Below are 18,972 nucleotides of genomic sequence, written 5' to 3' on the forward strand. Positions count from 1 at the left end.
GAATGAAAGAATGAGTGAACGAACGAATGTCCTGGCTGGAGGGCTACCAAAGGGCCAGTTTGTCCCCGGGCCTGCCACAGTACCCTCACACTCCCATCGCTTCCATTTGCAGACACTACCTGTGCAAGTGCAGAAAGCTTCCCAAGAGGGATAACATCAATTGATGGTCACAGGGAACAGTGTGAGGGGCTCCAGGGACAAAGGGAAGGGATCAAAGCATACTCCAGGAAAGGCCCAGAGCTCCGGTGCAAGGGAGGGCAAGACTGCAGGCAGTGTGGGGGTTACTGAGGGAAGGACCGAGAAATCAGGGGCTCAGAGGGCTGGGGGTGGAGGATGCCAACAATGAACCCTGCTTCTTCCTCATTTTGTCCACGGCTGGCCATAAATGGAAGAGAGGGACGGAGAGAGGGGCAATAGCAGAAAAAAGCCAGCTTTGAACATGAACATGCAACGCAGATTATAAATTCAGTTCAAATGCCAATATGACCCCATCAGAGGATCTAACTTGGTGTATGCACCAGGGTTTTGTGGTGTTACCTAAGTGACTGAATCCTCAGGGTCTGGGAATACTTGTTAATGTTGAGATTTTATCAGGATACTGTATCAAAATTTTGTAATACCATTTCTGTAACTACTTTTAAAAGAAAAGAGACAGATAAAAATAGAAAAAGAAAGAAAAAGAAAGGAAGAAGGGGCACCTGGATGGCTCAGTGGTTGAGCATCTGCCTTTGGCTCAGGTCGTGATCCTGGGGTCCTGGGATCCAGTCCCACGTCGGGCTCCCCACAGGGAGCCTGCTTCTCCCTCTGCCCAGGTCTCTGCCTTCTCTCTCATGAATAAAATAAAATCTTTAAAAAAAAAAAAAAGTAAAGAGAGAAAGGAAGAAGGGAAAGAAGGAAGAAAGAAGCCAGGAAAGCTGGGCTGAAAGAAACTTGTAGACATACAAGACTCAGGAGTGGGGCGATAGGCCGGTGAGGAGAAACCCCGGGTATCAAAAACAAATGTGGATGCAGGAGCTGGCGCATGAGGACACAGCTGACATCTGAGTAATGGGCAAAGCAAATGATTTCCACGTCCAGGATAAGCCACAGAACCACCTGTGTTTGCCAGTCTGGTGAGAGTTTCTACAGTGAGTAACCGGTTATATTCCTTGAGCTCGTTAGTAGAAAAAAAAATGCTTGAAAACACTATCAAGTTAAATTGCAGGAGAGGAAGCAAATGAACTCATTCACTCACTGACTCACTTATTATTCAACAAATATGTATTTGGTATCCACTGAGGTACTAGGAGAAACTCTGATGAAACCAGGAAAGAGGCTCTCCAGACACCCTCCATCCCACTGATATTTCTTGGTTTCTGCCCATAGTAGCTACCTCTGAGCTCTTTCCCCAACTTTAATATCCCAACCTTCCTTGAACAAAATCACCCAACTTAATTTCTAGAACAAAGAAAAACATGCAGAGAGCCTGGGATTTGTAGGAAAGCAGCACCAAGGATGGCTCGTATTTAGTAGCTCCTTTCTTCTCCTTCGTTTCTAGCATGACTTGTCATTTGTTGATTACTGCTTTATTTTTCATCCACAACCATTTAAAATTGCCATGTAACCAAAAAATACGGCTGTCTCAGGGAACCACCACCTACATACAGTTTAACATTTAACACAGAAGCAGTGTGGTATAGGAAAAAGCATCTGACTCAGAATCTGAAAGACCAGACTCTAGTCATGGACTAGCTACTCTTACCTTCATGACCTCGAGAGAGTCATTTACTCTCTCCAAGCCTTGCTTTTAACAACTGCAGAATGACAGGCAGGATCAGACGATCCTTGAGATGACTTCCTGCTCTAAGATTTTCCTGCTGTAACGTTTTGTAGTAAAAAAAAAAAAAAAAAAAAAAATGATTGTAAGTTACGTATTTTCTAACTCTGGCACTTTAAAGAAATGTAGTACCCATTCTGAACATTTAAAAATAGACACCTGAAAATAAGTCACAGATACGAGACAAAAAGTTCTAAGATCTTAAAAAAAAAAAAAAATTGGCACCTCATGCTATTATGAAATCCTCATTTAGTGAGTTTTATATTTAAACAGTTTAATTGGAACGAAATATCAAGTTCTTCAGATTTTTCTTCTACAAGTTTTTTTCAGCACGTACACTTCACAGGCCACTTTTAATGTCGACCCTCAGCTTTCCACACCCTTTGTGTCCTCACTCACATTGCTTCCCCTTTACAGCACCTCCAGTTCCCCTCCTTTACCCAGGAAATCCTGCTAGCCATTCCTTTTTCAGTAAGCTATCATCCCAATTTCTTATATCAATGGTTGGGTCTTGAGAACTTAGAAATGAATTATGGGAAAGAGTTTTTCAATGCTGCCTCCCCCCCCCCCCCCCCCCACTGAAGACTCCCCCTAGCATACTGTAAAGAAAGAGAAATTGAGTAGGACATCCTTCTACTTAAAAGCTGTCAAGAACTTAAAACACAAACACACACACACACACACACACACACACAGTCAAGAATTCACCTTCATTTCACAAAGAATTCCTAAACTCCTCGTCTTGGCATTCAAGGCCTTTTACAAGCTGAGAACTTGAGAACCACATGCTTGATGATCTCCAACCGGGATGGCTATCCTACAAGCCATCACCTCATCTCCCCATTCCCACTGAGGAATGTCCTACTTACCATACAGAGTCCAGCTCACCACCCACCTTCCTGATAAAGCCCTTCCTGGCATTTTGTAGGAGTCTCCTCAATCCCCGACACTTCTTCTGCTAAGCTTTCAGCAGCAGAGGGGATGCATTATGCAGTTTATCATGCTGCTCAACACCTGTCCTGTTTTTAGACCTTGTCTTCCCCACCAACTGTGAGGCCATGCGTCAGGCTCCTGTGTACCCACCCTGATGGTGTCACAGGGCCGCACAACTCTAGAGGGCACCCTTTCCTCCCATGTAACAATGATTTCCCACACCATTCATTCAAATTTTCAGCCTGAATGAGTAACAGAGTTGACAGCGGGAGAGGTGATTACACATAAGAACATAAACTGTCCTTGCCCCCCAAATAAACAAATGGATCCTTTTAAAGCCGTGACTGGGGTTCCAGGGTACAAAGTTGCACTTGGTAATTTTAAGATGATGGGACAAAGTAAGTTTTATTTGAAGACAATTTCTGTGTCATTCCCAGGTACAAGAGGATGCTGATACAAAGGTATCAAAAACCTCTAAATAAGGTTTGGAACAGAAGATGGAGGAAAGGAACAGAAGGTGGGAGAAGCAACTCCGCAGGTCTGCCCTCCCGGATGCACGGTCCCTATGCCCCTAATTAACATTCTGCGTGCAGGCAGGGATTTCAAACATCAATGGGAATTACTGGCATATTAACCAAACTCTGTCTTCCGAATTGTAAGATGGTCCAAGGTACAATGCTACGACTTCAGGGGAGAGGGAAAAGGCAAAGCAATTGTTTTCTTCACAAAAAGCATATACATTAATATTTTTGAATTAGATTTTTTCTTTCGCTTATAATTATCAGTTAAAATTTTCTAGTTTGGGATGTTAATGCAGAAAAAGCAGTGATCCCCACATTTTATAATAGATGAGATGATTCTAGTGAATAGAATTTTTAGAGTTTACTTCAGGATTCCTCAGGAGGAAAAATGTCCTAAACACACCAGAGGGGTTTTCGTGATCCAAATAAAAGTACCTGTTTGCTTCTCGAAGGTCATTTTCCAGGGCTTGGGTCTCCCGCGCCAACTTCTGGGATCTTGTGTAGTCTCTCCAGGCTCGCAGGACCTTCAGTTGAAACTTCCAGTCGGACAGGGTCCCAGCTTTTCCCAGCGTAATCCTACGATCAAGGATCAGACTGTGCCAGGCAGAGAAATACCGTTTCTGACACTGCAACGGAAACATGTGGAAAATCACCACTGACCAGCTTCAGTGTCTCTAACACCTAACACTGGGAGCTGTCCCCTCAGATTTCCCCCTCACACTTCTTCTAACAAATCTAGGGACTGTGGTCTTGATGAAGGGAAACAAAATATAACTGCTTTATGCGAATAATGACAGAAAGTATTCAAGTCACGCAGCTGAGGTACCCAGGCTCATGACCTAAACTGTAATACTTAGTTCTCACTGTAAGGCATCGGTCCTCTGGGGGGTTGGAGGAACAGTCACATCTAAGACCCAGGTTAAGTGACTTGTTTGAGAAGCTTGAAATATCTGCTTCCCGTAGGGCTGCCAGCTTGTCTTGGGAGTTTAAAATACCAACTGATTAATTAATTCCTGTTACAAACATTGCTGATGTCCTGCACAAAGGAACATGGAAGATCCCATGAGGACAGAATAGGGATTTCTGGTCCTTGGAAATAAGATAGCTAAAACAACAGTGACAGCTGAGCTACCACTGACCACAACAGAGCTTCGGTGAGCAGGCCTAGAGAGACCAGGTGGCTCAGGATGTTTGGGATCTTCTGCTACTTGCATGTGATTACAAGGGAGAGAAGTTCCACTGAGCCTACGGATGTCCCCAGAAAAGTTTACTTATGGTCCTAGCCTAAGAAACTCTCTGAAATCTAGTCCCTGCCTACATCTCCTACCTTCACAGTAAACTAAACGTTTCCACTACATCACAGAACTTTCAGTTCTTGCCCTTACCTCAACCACACCTTTTAATTAATTTATTTTTTTTAAGATTTTATTTATTTATTCATAGAGACAGAGAGAGAGAGAGAGAGAGAGAGAGAGAGAGAGAGAGAGAGAGGCAGAGACACAGGCAGAGGGAGAAGCAGACTCCATGCAGGGAGCCCGACATGGGACTCGATCCAGGGTCCCCAGGATCACACCCTGGGCTGCAGGCAGCGCTAAACCGCTGCGCCACCGGGGCTGTCCTCAACCACACCTTTTAACCTTTCCTATGTGCATGCTCCTTTCTCAGTCCTCCCTTTCTGCGCTTTCTTTGACTACTTCAGGACTCACTTCTTTCTGGAAGTTCTCCTGTTACCAACCACTCTCCCCAAATACAAGTGTCCTTCCACTGTGTTTCCAGAGCAATCTCTGCTTTCTTCCATCACAACACTCATTATACTGTATTACGATCCCCGGTTTACTGGTTTCCACTAGACTATGAGCCCCCAGAAGGAAGGGACGGGGTCCCATGAATGAAAATGGCAAATCTGAGAGTTGTATCAAGTGTTGGTAGCAATAAAACAGAATGTAACCTCACAGAAAGTGACACTGTGGCCTAAATGACCAGCCTCAACCACTTGCTAGCCCTGTCAGGGTCAACTGTCTTTACTGCTTCTACCTGTATAACAACCCTTTTGCTATTTCAACATTTAGTAAGCAGCCACCATTGGATTTAAATTTGGGAACTCTGAACAAAGATTTAATCTCTCCTTTTGAGAGGTTATAGGGAAAGAGGGCATATAAATTAAAAGACTAATATTGCAAGTAAGCATATGCTAGAATTCTTAGAAATAGCCCTTTTGGCAAACAATGCTTTTTATGCAAGAATTCAGTTCTATTCCCATTTAGACAAATTACAAAATCCTCTTTATTATTATTTATCAGGAGAAACCATGGCAAACTTTAAAAAGTTCTCATTCCCTTTCCATTATGTCAAATGAGGGCACACTGTCTAGATCTTCATCTTAGATCCCATGAAAGGGACGGAAGAGAAGAGAGGGAAGGAGGATGGGAGATTTGCTGAATACAGGATATACCTCCAGTCATAAAAAGGGAGACACACAGCTGCTAGATAGAATTTTTGCATTACTACCTGCCTGTCTAACCCACAAAATAGAGCATGGGAAAAAAAAATTAACTTGTGTGCCATGGTCAAAAGAAAACATACTATGTCTACCAGATTCATTTAAAGGACTCTCGAATGACTTGAAATATTCTATGTACAGCTAGCTCTAATTTAAACTCCTAGAATATTTCTAAGGATGAAATAATACAAACATAACCCACCTTAGACAATACCAACACTATTAATAGTGTCCTTGGCTTTCTACATTCCCTGTCTACAAAGTTCCAAGCATTACTGTAAGCACAATATTACGTGCACTATTTATTAATTTGCAGACCATCATTACAATATAGAGAGACTGCAGATATTATCATGATTTACCTTACCAAGCTAAACTTCAAGTAGAGAAGGGTTAATGATGAAATTCCCAGAGTGAAAAGTTAGTGGTACACCAAAGGCTAATACTGAAACATTCTGGCAATCCTGATGACCCAATCTATTAGGCAAAAAGTCTCCAAAAAATGAAGAGCATATTCTTTGCTTCTTTCATCCCGCAAGAGAAAGAAGTCATAGTCATAACTGACAATGGTAGAGTACTGCTAAAGCATATCTGAATTTAAGAGGGGAAAATTTGAGTTAATAAATGCTACAGTCAATATATTTTTTTAAAATAATTTAGATTTTGAAAGCAAAATGATCAGTTTTAAAGGTCTATAATTCAGTTGCACTACATAGAAGGAAGTAACAGCAAAGTGATGGACTCAAATCAACTTATTGGTTTTTCTTGTCTATTCAAAAGAGCAATCCCATTAAAACTTAAAAAAAATTAACATGTGAACCAAAAATAGCCAGTTTTGCTTTTTTTTAAAAACACATTATTATTTTTTTATTCATGAGAGACAGAGAGAGAGAGAGAGAGAGAGAGAGAGAGAGAGGCAGAGACACAGGCAGAGGGAGAAGCAGGTTCCCTGCAAGGAGCCCGATGCAGGACTCAATGCCAGGACCCCAGGATCATGACCTGAGCTGAAGGCAGACGCTCAACCACTGAGCCACCCAGATGCCCCACCACTTAGTTAATCTTGATTCACAGCAAACGTTATTTAGGCAAACAAGAGTCCCATAAATGTGCTTGGAGGAAAATATTCTTAGTCCCTCTTCTCTGGAAGATGCTAGCACTCTGCTTTTATTTAGAAGAGATGAGAAGTAGCATACTTCCATGGTCATGATCTATTTATTCTATTACCTCTCCCAACCTCCCCCACCCCCCCACCCCCCAGCTGAGTCCCTGCTGTTCCCAGGCCTGCTCCTCCTCTTCAGTACTAGATTCTGGAACTACAGCAGTGCTCTGTCCTTTTGCTCTTTGAAACAAGAACTACTATTGAAAAGCACAACTGGGTTGGAGGAGGGATACATTCTGTCTAATACATTCTATTTAATAAATTCTGTTTCAGAATTTAATGTTCTAAAAAAAAAAAAAAAAAAAGAATTTAATGTTCTAACTAGCCAGACAACTAGCCTGACCTCCCTCTATTTCTTACCTACCTCCTTTATTTCCGTACCATGTTTTATTTCTGATAGGTTTTCCAGATATAGTCATGGATTCTTAATTTCCACATCTCTTTAACATAGTAGTGGTGAAAAAGGCTTCGTACAGGTAAGTAAAATCCTGAAAATCACGGTGGGAAGAACTGTTCCTAAATACATTATCTGTAATGATTTACAAAATACTACAAAGTGAAATTTAGAAAGTTTTAAGGGAAATGCTCTCCTCCTTTCAAAATCTTCCACAAGACAGCATGTGATCGTTAAGGATTCCATTCAAGAGAAGAAATGACAGCTCGCCCTGCTAAATTTATTACCTGCACTGGAGTTGCCCTCGTTCTGTTGGCAAGAAAAGCTCTTCCCTGAAGTGTAATCACACTGCTGTCACGGAGAATGATTGACGTTAGGTGGAACAGCAATTTGCTATCTAATCTTCATTGTAATTCTAACCCTGTCACTAGAGATGCTTGTTCTGATTAATGAAGTGGGGAACTCATCAAAATTCCTCAGCTATTTCCCTTTTGTCAGAAAGCTCAGTGATAATTGCATCAAAATTCTCAGTCATGGAAAAATAAACAATGCATTGTAAAGAGGACAAAAATGTCAACAAGTTTACAATTTATTTCTGCCGGAACAGAACTAACGGTGGTGCAACTAGTGGTCGAGGGGAGCTGGCCAAGGTTTGCCTCGATGTCAGCAAGAAAGCTACACACACCCCCAAGGACCCCAGGTGACTCTTTGCTGCTCCCTGGCCAAAAGTGAAAAAGCACTCCATAGCTAGCTACATAAGGAAGTACCTTTTTCCTTTTGGGGACCACTACAGCTAGGCAAAAGCCCCAAGGAACCTATGCAGTCCCTGGGGTTGGGGAGGAGGAGGAGAGGAGGATCCTTATCAGGGCAAAATGAATGAGCCTGGGAAGGAGTAACTTGTGACCCACCCTACTCCTGATTTTCATAATTATGCCCCAAAGAAAAGAAAGGAAGTCATGTGCTCTCTGTCTCAAAGCATAAATATCCCTATAACTGATTACATTAAGGAAAATACATTCGGTTCTCTGCACACAGTGCTAAGACCTGGACATGCCTGGTTCCATGGAAAGCCCAGAGGCCTAAACTTTGACAACCACTGCTGTGCAAAATGTTAACACTGGTTACAGACAAAAAGCTATTTTTATCCCAGAAGATGCAATGTTTTAATTTCTGTATTTGTTTTTTTCTCCTTCCCCTTTTAAACTTAAAACAACAAAAACATCATTACAGAAATTTTTTTTTCATTACAGAAATTTAACAAACATACTCAAAAGCAGAAAGAAGAATAAACGCCTCATTCAGCTTTAAAAATTATCAACATTTTGCTAATCTTGTTTTATCTCTCCATGCATTTTTTTTTTTCTGGAGTATTTACAAATAAATCCCGTACATCAGACATCATTACACTTCACTCACAAACATGTGAGTATGTATTTGCCAACATAAGGACATTCTGTAAATTCTTCTTAATTCTACAAAGAACTTTAATCAATAATACTGCTTATTAATCGAACTCTGCCTCACTTCAGAAATACTACAGTTTCAGAAAGTAATTGCTCAGTCTTAACCACATAGTAAATTCTTAACCAGCAAAACACTCTGGGATCTTTTAAAGATGAATAATTATAATATAGCCTATAACCAGACTATTCATTAGGACAGTGCTCTTTCTCCAATGTAGCTTAGACCAGTTTTCAGGGCCTTGTGTCTTTAGGGAAGGCAGACCTGCTCCTTCCCATGTCCTCTCTCCTTTCCTCTTTCTTCCTCTTCCAGACTTCCTTCCCTCCTCTACCAATGCACTCCCTGCCCACTCTCCCCCACCCCCAGCCACACACACTCAAACTAAGCCAAGAGTACAGCTCATCTCAGAATATATTAGATAAATGTTAGGTTCACCCCCAGGGTAGCCTGACAATAAGACAGTGATGTGATGTCATTTGTTTCTACGCATATGGTTCTCAAGATCCTTATAAATATTCACCTGAAATGTCTAGTATTTAGGGGAAAAGATATTCTACTATAAAATTTTATAGAATGGGCTCCATTTATGCCAAAGGCTCTTACTTTTTTAAAAGCAGAATTTAATCAGTTACTTTTTTCAAAAGACAAAAAAAAATTACTTGTACATGAATTGGAACCTTTGGATCAAAAACAGCTTCATGGCATTCTGAAAAGCCAAACATCAATGCGATGTTTTGGTAAAATGGCCCTCACTGTCCCTTCCTTGAGAATGGGACATGCGAGGGACTCATAGGGTGAGGGTAAGGAAGAAGAGAACAAAATAGACAAACAACCTCTTTACTGATAAAATTTTACTTGGAAATTTCTTCTTGGAATTAACTGTATGAAGTAATACATAATTATGTTTCAAACCCCTCCTAAAATGCATACCACACATGGTCTTTGGCAATAAGCGTAGAGGGGAGAGTTATAAGAATCTCGATGTCCTTCATGTGTATGCCTGACATTTCTTTCTCTACAGTTTTATTTGCAAAGAGGCTCTTCCTTCATTTCCTTCCCCAAATATAGACGACATTACTGAGAGGATGGTTGCTATGTTTCTGCTCAGAAATGGTTTTCCTTCGGTGGCATGTAGGCAGTCCCAACAGAACGGAGATCCCTGGGGATGAATTGTGCTATATAAATGAAGTACTTAACTATAGTTTTCATCACCTTGTCAGAAAAATCCAGGCTTCCTTTCCAATAATCTCCCTGGTTTAGTCTGGCGTGGCCTTTTGGAAGGTGCTATGCCGTAAGCACAACATTAACAGTGATTCCTTTGGGTCACTATTATCTTACTCTCTAACAGAAAAACTCAACCAAGTAAGTAAACCAAAACCTTCCCCATCAGAATTAAGATTTAAGTTAGTATCAGGCCATCTTTCATGGTTCTCTTCAACTTTCACAAGCAGAAAAGATCACAGACTTTCTTATTTCCTTAAGAAAACATAAAATGTATTTCAGAACAGGGTGAGAATTAAGAAGGCCATTTGTATAAGAGTTTCATAGTTAATCCCTTGTTGTTTCTGCTAATTAGCAATGACATGAGGATTGCTGAATCTCCCCAAGAGATTTCACTGCAAGATCAAAGGGAAAATAGAATAGAAAATGGAAGTAGAAAGTTTCTATACAAAAACAGGTATTTTTGATAAAACAAAGAGACCTGGTAATGAAATACGTGGGGAAGATGCATGCACAGTGCTGTACCTGAAACTGTGTTTGGATGGGAGGGCCTGCTCAGTTTCTCTCAGAAAGTCTATTAAATAACTTGGCCTAAATGGGATGTTAAGAGATTGTTTGGGGGAACAAATACGATTCAGAGTCAAAGCACAAAGAATTATAAGAATTAAAGGAGCTTGAACTAGAACTCCTCCTAGAAATAGACTCTTCAGAGTCTTCCTACAAATCCTCTATATAGCCTGCTGTTGGGTTTGTGCCAGTGAATCACTGCGAGGGTGCTGACAAGAGTTTCTTGTTATCTAGCCGCTCACTGCAAGACAGCTAGGCCTTTCCCCCCTTTCTGTCCTGCCATCATATTTAGGCTGCTGAGCATTCAAGTTTCAGTATCCAAGGACAGCTTTGGGCTCCTTCAAGAACCAGGCTAGGAATGTGGCCTGGGGTCATGGTAACAAGCCCAGCGGGCCTGCTACTTTGTGGTATTTATCAGAGGACCTTCAGGTCTCTAGCCAAGTTCAAGTAAAAGCCTGAGGAGTCTGGTAGGTGGGTTTTCTCCATGCCTCAGTTACACTCATACACAGGGGAAATCAAAATTACAGATTTACTCAATATTACAAATAAACATAAGCAACACTGAGGGGAAGGGAAGAAGAGAACTAACAAATAATAACATTCTGGCTGAATGAGACTAGAAATGAAAATAATGTACAAATATCATACTCTGGTTTTAGTGAACTTGTTTACACAGCAGTATGGCTAGCAATTCTGAAACTACTTTTATAGCATATCAGGATTAAATAAGTAAATATATTTTGGATAATGAGTGCCAGGTTTCTCACTGCTAGAGAAAAGAATTATAAATAATCAAAGGGGGAAGGGCATTCTGAAACCTTTGGCACTGGATTAGGGTTGAAGGTATCCTTATGAACTCATGAGTATTTTAATAAGCAGACAGACAGTCACAGAAGTAAGTTATACATAAGGAAGAGGGAAAGCTAGCATGACCCCTGTGTTACTGCACTGGAGTTACAGATGTCAGTATGAACTCATGGATTTTAATAGGTATACAAATAGACAAAGAAATACATATAATATGTGTATATGTGTGGGTTAGTATACACCACATATATTTCCCAGCTCTGTCTACTGAGTAGTGACACCCCAAGAGCTGCGAGAGCATCCTGTATTCAGATCTTGCTTTCTAAATACTATTCTCTCATAAAGAAACCAGAGAAGTGGTTGATTCCAGGGCTAGGACAGGGAAAACACAAGATGGGCCTAGAATGTCCCATGGTGTCAGAAGAAAAGCAGTGCTCAAAAAAGGATGGAAGCATTTTGAAAGAACAAAGAAGTCAACCTGAAAGACTGGCCAAAGTTAGAACAATCTGAGTAACAGTAAAGAATGACAGTAAGAGATTATCACCCACAGAATAAAATAAATATCCATGAGCTCATATTGATAAAAGAACATAACTGAATAACTGAATAAATAAATAAGTAAATGGGGAGAAAGGACAGGTTTTCTTTCTGTAGAAGAGTTTCAGTTAATAAATGGAGAAGAAACGAGGGGAAGTACAAAATCATCATTAGATAAACGCAGTAATGTTGCCGGCAAGATCCTCCAATATATGCTAAAATTAATAAGTGAAAGTTTAAGGAGAAACAGGGTATTTGCAGAGTTTTACAATATCTCCTCTAAGACATTCCAAAGGAGAAACAGTAACTTTATAGTACAGGGGCGCCTGGGTGGCTCAGCCAGTTAAGCATCTGATTCTAGGTTTCAGCTCAGGTCATGATTTTAGGATTATGAGACTGAGCCATGCTGCAGGCTCTGCGCTGGGCATGGAGCCTGCTTAAGATTCTCTCTCCCCACCTGCCCTCTCCCACCCACCCCTCCACTCACGTTCGCTTGTGCTTGATCTCGCTCAAAATAAATAAATAAATAAAATAAAAAACGAAAACAACTTTACAGTACAGAAATCCAGCATACTAACAGTATGTACCCTCTGATATGACTGAGAAGGGGACAGTATCACTTCTTGTAATAATCCGGCCAAAAATGCATAAACTCAATCTAAGCAAGAGACAATATCAGAGAACCCGAATTGAGAGACACTCTACAAAATATCTGATGAGTACCCTTAAAAAATGTCAAGGTCGGGCAGCCCGGGTGGCTCAGCGGTTTAGCACTGCCTTCAGCCCAGGGTGTGACCCTGGAGACCCAGGATTGAGTCCTATGTCAGGCTCCCTGCATGGAACCTTCTTCTCCCTCTGCCTGTGTCTCTGCCCCCCCCTTCTCTCTCTCTTTCTCTCTCTCTCTCTCTCTCTCTCTCTCACTCTCTGTGTCTCTCATGAATAAATAAATAAAATCTTTAAGAAAAAAATGTCAAGGTCATAAAAGACAAGGGATGACGGACGAGCTGTCACAAAACTGGAAGAGACAAAGGAGACATGACATCTATATAAAACAGAATTATGGGGCAGCCCGGGGAGGGGCTTAGCGGTTTAACACCTCCTTCAGCCCAGGGCGTGATCCTGGGGATCCAGGATCGAGTCCCCCGTCGGGCTCCCTGCATGGAGCCTGCTTCTCCCTCTGCCTGTGTCTCTGCCTCTCTCTCTCTGCTCTGTGTATTCTAAAGAATACATAAATAAATAATCTTTAAAAAAAATAATAAAAATAAATAAAACAGAATTACGGACTGAGTCCTAGGTATACACTCCTAGGTATACTCTAACATAGAATCATGGGCTGAGTCCTGGAATAGAAAAAGGACGTTAGGGGATCCCTGGATGGCTCAGCGGTTTGGCGCCTGCCCTCGGCCTGGGGCGTGGTCCTGGAGTCTCCGGATCGAGTCCCATGTTGGGCTCCTTACATGGAGCCTGCTTCTCTCTCTCTCTATCTGCCTCTCATGAATAAAGAAAAAGGACGTTAGTGGAAAAACCGGTGACCTTCTAATAAGGTCTATAGTTTAGTTAATGGTATCTACTGGTATTGTACCAAGGTTAATTTCCTAGATCTGATAATTATGATATGTTTACATAAGATGTTAACATTGGAAAAAGCTGTGTGAAGCGTATTCAAGTATTCTCCATATTGTTTTTGCAACTTTTCTATATGTCTAAAATAAGTTCAAAATAAGCACTTAAAAACAAAGTATAGGTTTAGATCAAGCAGATCTCTATGGAGTAGAGATTATTTATAATCTCGCATTTCTAAGTTACACTGGCTGGTCTTTTTAAAACTGAATAGGTAGACCACGAATTTTGTATGACTCTTTACAAGTGTCTAAAATTCATAGCTAGCCACTTCTATCTAAAACATGCATGCATTAGGGGATCCCTCGGTGACGCAGCGGTTTAGCACCTGCCTTTGGCCCAGGGCCCGATCCTGGAGACCCAGAATCAAATCCCACGTCGGGCTCCTGGTGCATGGAGCCTGCTTCTCCCTCTGCCTATGTCTCTGCCTCTCTCTCTCTCTCTCTCCCTCTGTGTGTGTGTGTGTGTGTGTGTGTGTGTGTGTGTGAGACTATCATAAAAATTAAAAAATTAAAAAAAATAAAAAAAATAAAACATGCATTATTTCTCCTGTACAGTGAACTTCAGTGAAATTTACAAATTAAGTTTCTGGAAAAAATGTGTCTTACTCATCTCTCATTGGTTGGATAACATTTCTTGGCATGTTTTCCTCACCCCTTCTCTAAATGGTCCCCTGAGTACTCATCTCCTTTCCTATATTCCTTCAGAAATCTGAACTGTTATTGTAGGAGGGACATATCAATTCTATTGGTCTCCAGAAGGATGTAGCATCTTCGAGTCCTTGCCAATCTTTCTCAAAATGTTAATCCCAACTCTTAACATTTCCTCCTGCTACTCTTCCTTCTCTATTCCTAAAGCCAAAACTCTAACCAAAACCCTTGTTTTATATCTCAATAATTATGACTTCTTGCCCATCAGTCCAAAATGCCTCCACCACATTTTTTCAAAAATTTTATTTATTTATTTGAGAGAGAGAGAGCATGAGGGAGAGGGAGAAGCAGGCTCCCACTGAGCAGGGAGCCTGACATGGGTTCCAACACAGGCCCCTGAGATCATGACCCAAGCTGAAGGAAGATGCTTAAGTGACTGAGCTACCCAGGCACCCCATGTCTCTCTCCTTTTAAATTTCTTTTTTTTTTTTTTTTTTTTTTTAAGATTTTATTCATGAGAGAGAGAGAGAGGCAGAGACACAGGCAGAGGGAGAAGCAGGCTTTCTGCAAGGAGCGTGATGCAGGACTCAATCCTGAATCCCGGGTTCACACCCTGAACCGAAGGCAGATGCATAACTGCTGAGCTACCCAGGTGTCCCCAATGTGGGCCCTTTAATTTTTTTTTTTCTTTATGAGAGAGAGAGAGAGAGAGAGAGGGAGAGAGAGAGAGAGAGAGAGAGGAGAGAGGCGCGCAGAGACACAGGCAGAGGGAGAAGCAGGCTCCATGCAGGGAGCCCGACGTGGGACTCGATCCCGGGTCTCCAGGATCGCGCCCTGGGCCGAAGGCAGGCGCCAAACCGCTGTGCCACCCAGGGATCCCTCCTTTTAAATTTCTTAAGACTACTGTGGTCTCTTGTTCATATCCCACTTCTCAATATTATATTCAAATTCCTGTTATGATTTCCAGGGTTTCTATAAGTCTGTACTATATTTATCAAGCTCCCTCAATACCATTGTGACATTGTCCTTTCTCTTGTCAAATCTGTGCTTTCCTGCATTCATGCCACTAGCTCTCATTGAATTTCAGCAAAGCCTAAGGCTCTGGGTGGGTGTTATAAAAAATATAAAATATCCATATTTATCTTTTCTCAGCCAACCCTCTCATTTTACAAATCTTCCAAGTAATCCCTTTCACCTGAAATGTTATAAATCCCAAACGCATACTGCTGTCAATCCCACTTCACTGAAAGAATCTTCTGCTTAAATGGACTGGAGAGGATCCTCATTTGTCAATAAAAAAATTGACCAGTAATTTTTACAAAAAGTGAAAGTAAAAGAGAGGGAGAAAAGAGTAAAATAAAATGCAGACCATGAAAAGGAGAAGTGTATCATTGCTTTAAGATCCTAGCTATCAGAAGGAAGTGACTTTTCTGAGTAATTCTTCTGAATAATCCAGAAGACTATGGAAGCCAAGCTTTCAAAACCTACCAGAGATCTACATGAGTAGTTAGTTACATACTATGCTGAAAAGGGTAATTTAGGAAGCCACCTCAAATCAACACCCAGTCTCCCAAGATCACATGGAGTATCTATAGGAATAGACCCCAGACAGGAGAATGGAGCACTGCCCCATGCCCTAGGCCAGCTGGGTAACACAGAACAAACAGCGTGGGCTATTCGGTATTTGCGGGGAGGTTCAGTTGGGCTTCATATGATACTGGCCCACCTCTGATAGAGCCCTCTGTCATTTATGCTACAGAATGCTGAACAAAGAAGTTAGAAGTCCCACCTGACGATTTTCCTTGAATGTTTGGATTAACAAAGCTCTCAATTTCTTCTTTCTTTCCTTTGCCATTTTTTCTTCATGCAGAAGAAGAGAATCACTTTGACACAAGCCTGTTTCTGTATTTTTTGGAGAATTTTCTTCCTGCTTTTTCCGCTCTCTGTTAACAATTTTAAAAATACGTGTATGAACAACAGACTTAACGACGGGTAATTACAACGTACTATTGTGGAACAAACATTTTCCATCAGAAAACAGATTTTTTTGAGCCTTAGTTTATTCCTTCATAAAATATAGATTAAATAAGAGTGTTACACTCTGAAAAGTAGAAAGCCCTATAGATATTTTGGTAAAGTACTTTTATTGAGTTTACCATTGAGTGATACTTTGATAAAAATTTGAGAGTTAACAACTCCTAGGTATTCTCTCATGTAGACATAAGTTCTCTCTTTTCTTCGAAGGGAGTAACAGAAAAGGGCCCTCAGATAAGGGATGAAATTTTTGCCCCAAGGCTTTTACAAGGTTTCTAGGGAGGAAAAATAATGAAAGAATCAGGTATTCTTGCATAAGGAGACAGTGGAATTTATATTAATTCCAAAATAGCTGAAAAGAGAAAAAATAGAATTTAATAACAATAAGGAAAAAGCATTCAGGATGCCTGGGTGGCTCAACAATTGGGCATTTGCCTTTGGCTTGGAGGGTGATCTTGGAGACCGGGGATCGCATCGGGCTCCCCGCAGGGAGCCTGCCTCTCTCTCTGTGTCTCTTGTAAATAAATAAATAAAATCTTTAAAAAAAAAAAAAAAAAAGAAAAGAAAAGAAAGAAAAGAAGAAGAAAGAGCTTTCAGGCAAGTGACAATAATTGCCCAGTAACTTTGTTGCTCATTTCTCTGGTCATCCTCTATCTCACCCACCTATCCATTCTCATCCAGGTCTCTTCCCCATGACAACTCAGGCAAGCTCACAGTCACCGCTCACTTATTGGAGTGTATTAAAGTATATGTATGTGTATTTGTGTAAGGTATATATACCACCAATGCTAGAGTAAAAATAGCACCTAGTCAGCAATCAGGATTCCTAGGCCTTGGCCACAAATCAGCTGTGAGAGCTCACACAAATCACCTTGTCTTTCTGAATTTCACTTTATAGTTGTGGAAATGAAAATTGAGAGAGGGATGCCAAAAGAGTCTACATGTTAAACCTCACATACATAGAGAGGACATACAATGTTACATCTTATTATTGGTGAGGTTAACCATTACTTGGTTAAGGGGACTTCTCCCGTATAAAGTTGCCATTTCTCCCTTTGTAATTAATAAAGCTCTTAGAGAAGATACTTTAAAACTATGCAATGATGCAGATTTAGGATAGCTTACAAATAAGTTAAAAAGCCCTATCAATAATAAAATTTTACTGATTCTATCCAAATGCCATGACGTTGTTAGATAGTTATGGGCAGAGCATAGTGGCCATTTAAAGAAATACAGTTCTAAAATTATGGATCTGATTTTCTAAAATAATATTAAAATATGTATCTGTCATGAAAGTGATAGCTGCTCACTGTGAACAATTGGAGATATAAAAGTCAGGAAAAAAAAAAAAAACAACAACAAAACACTGACATGTCAGTGCTGTCTCATTGTATAACCATTTTCACTAATTTCTCCAGTATTTATAAATGTCCATTATAAATAATATCTTGATTATCTTTGTGCACAAATTTTTGTCTGGATTTCTGACCATTTTCTTATAGTTTTCCTAATATTGGAATTTCTAGGTCAATAGTAATACCATGTTATGTCTCCTGTTGTTTATTACCCAATTGCCTTCTGGAACGTTTAAATCAGTTCATCTGCTAGCAGTAGAGTATATTATCCACATCACTGGCACTGTGGATAAGATCCAAACTTTTAAAAGGAATGGGTGGGCAGTGAACATTTGTTGAGTGCCCACTATGAGCAGAGCATCCCATTACCATCAACTGTTACTTGTTTTCACAATTTATTTTAGGTCAGCCTAGATTTTTCAGGGTTTGAGAGCAATCTGAAAAGTAAGGTTGACCTTAGCAAGAACTCACTAAAACACTGGTGATTGTTTTCTGAAAGGAATGGGGTCTGGAGGAGGCCTCGGCCTGGCCTTTGAGAGAGTAAAGCACATGTGCACTGGTGAGTGGTTTTAAATTGGATAGACAGAGTAACAGCAATCAGGAATTCCAGCAGAAAAGTTGTGTAGGCTGATGGGGGTGGAAGGGATTATCTAACAGGTCTTTCTGGCCTCTGTGAGATTCAGTCACATCAGGTCATGCATCAGTGCTGTTTCTCAGCATACATATGTTAGTTATTTCATTTAGAAGCTCATTTTCTGCATGAGGGTACATAACCGTACTATATCCTATGAGGACTATTTTGATTCTCCTCTTATGTCAGGTGTTCCTGTTCTTCATCAGTAATTGGAAGGCAATGGTAACACTGTATGATTATCAGAAGATAAGACACTCACAGGATTCACGTAGGCTGAGGCACAATTAGCAAACGTAAGGAAACATGTTTAATCTTAATGTTTGGGTAACCAAAGAAATGCAAACTAACATAATACCTATTAAAAGTGCAAAAATATTGAAAATGATAGTACTCTCCATGCAAAGAAGAATGTGGTAGGTAAACTGGCCCACTGCCAACAATAGTGTAAATAAGTACAACCCATTTGGAAAGCAATTTGGCAATATTTCAAGAGTTGTCAAAAGGCCTATACCATTTACCTCAGTAATTACACTCCTAAGAAAATAAAAAGCTCTATGCTTAAGGAAGCTGCTGCATTATTATATGGTGAAAAATTTGAAATAGTTGAAATGCTTATCAGAAGGGGGTAAGGTTATTACATAAATTATGGTCTAGGAACTCAACGGAGAAATAGTATAAGACCTCAGGACTCTGGGCAATGTGTTAATTACAAGAAGCAAAATAAATTGAATGTACTTTATGGTTGCAATTAGGTATGTAAAGG

At 40.5% G+C, this 18,972-nt stretch overlaps 1 protein-coding gene across 9 annotated transcripts in view; it reads right to left on the minus strand.

Annotated features, from left to right (window-relative positions):
• Positions 1–18,972, minus strand: part of CCDC191 (coiled-coil domain containing 191) — an 89,812-nt gene that overhangs the window by 51,298 nt on the left and 19,542 nt on the right. For all 9 annotated transcript variants that reach the window (XM_025990082.2, XM_025990081.2, XM_025990083.2 and 6 more), the window contains 2 exons: positions 15,976–16,129; positions 3,706–3,896 (listed from right to left, as the gene is read on the minus strand). In XM_025990082.2, coding sequence (XP_025845867.1) covers positions 3,706–3,896; positions 15,976–16,129 — 345 coding nt within the window. The remainder of the gene's footprint in view (positions 1–3,705; positions 3,897–15,975; positions 16,130–18,972) is intronic.

The sequence above is a fragment of the Vulpes vulpes genome, chromosome 1 (assembly GCF_048418805.1).
Source record: "Vulpes vulpes isolate BD-2025 chromosome 1, VulVul3, whole genome shotgun sequence".
Lineage (NCBI taxonomy): Eukaryota > Metazoa > Chordata > Mammalia > Carnivora > Canidae > Vulpes > Vulpes vulpes.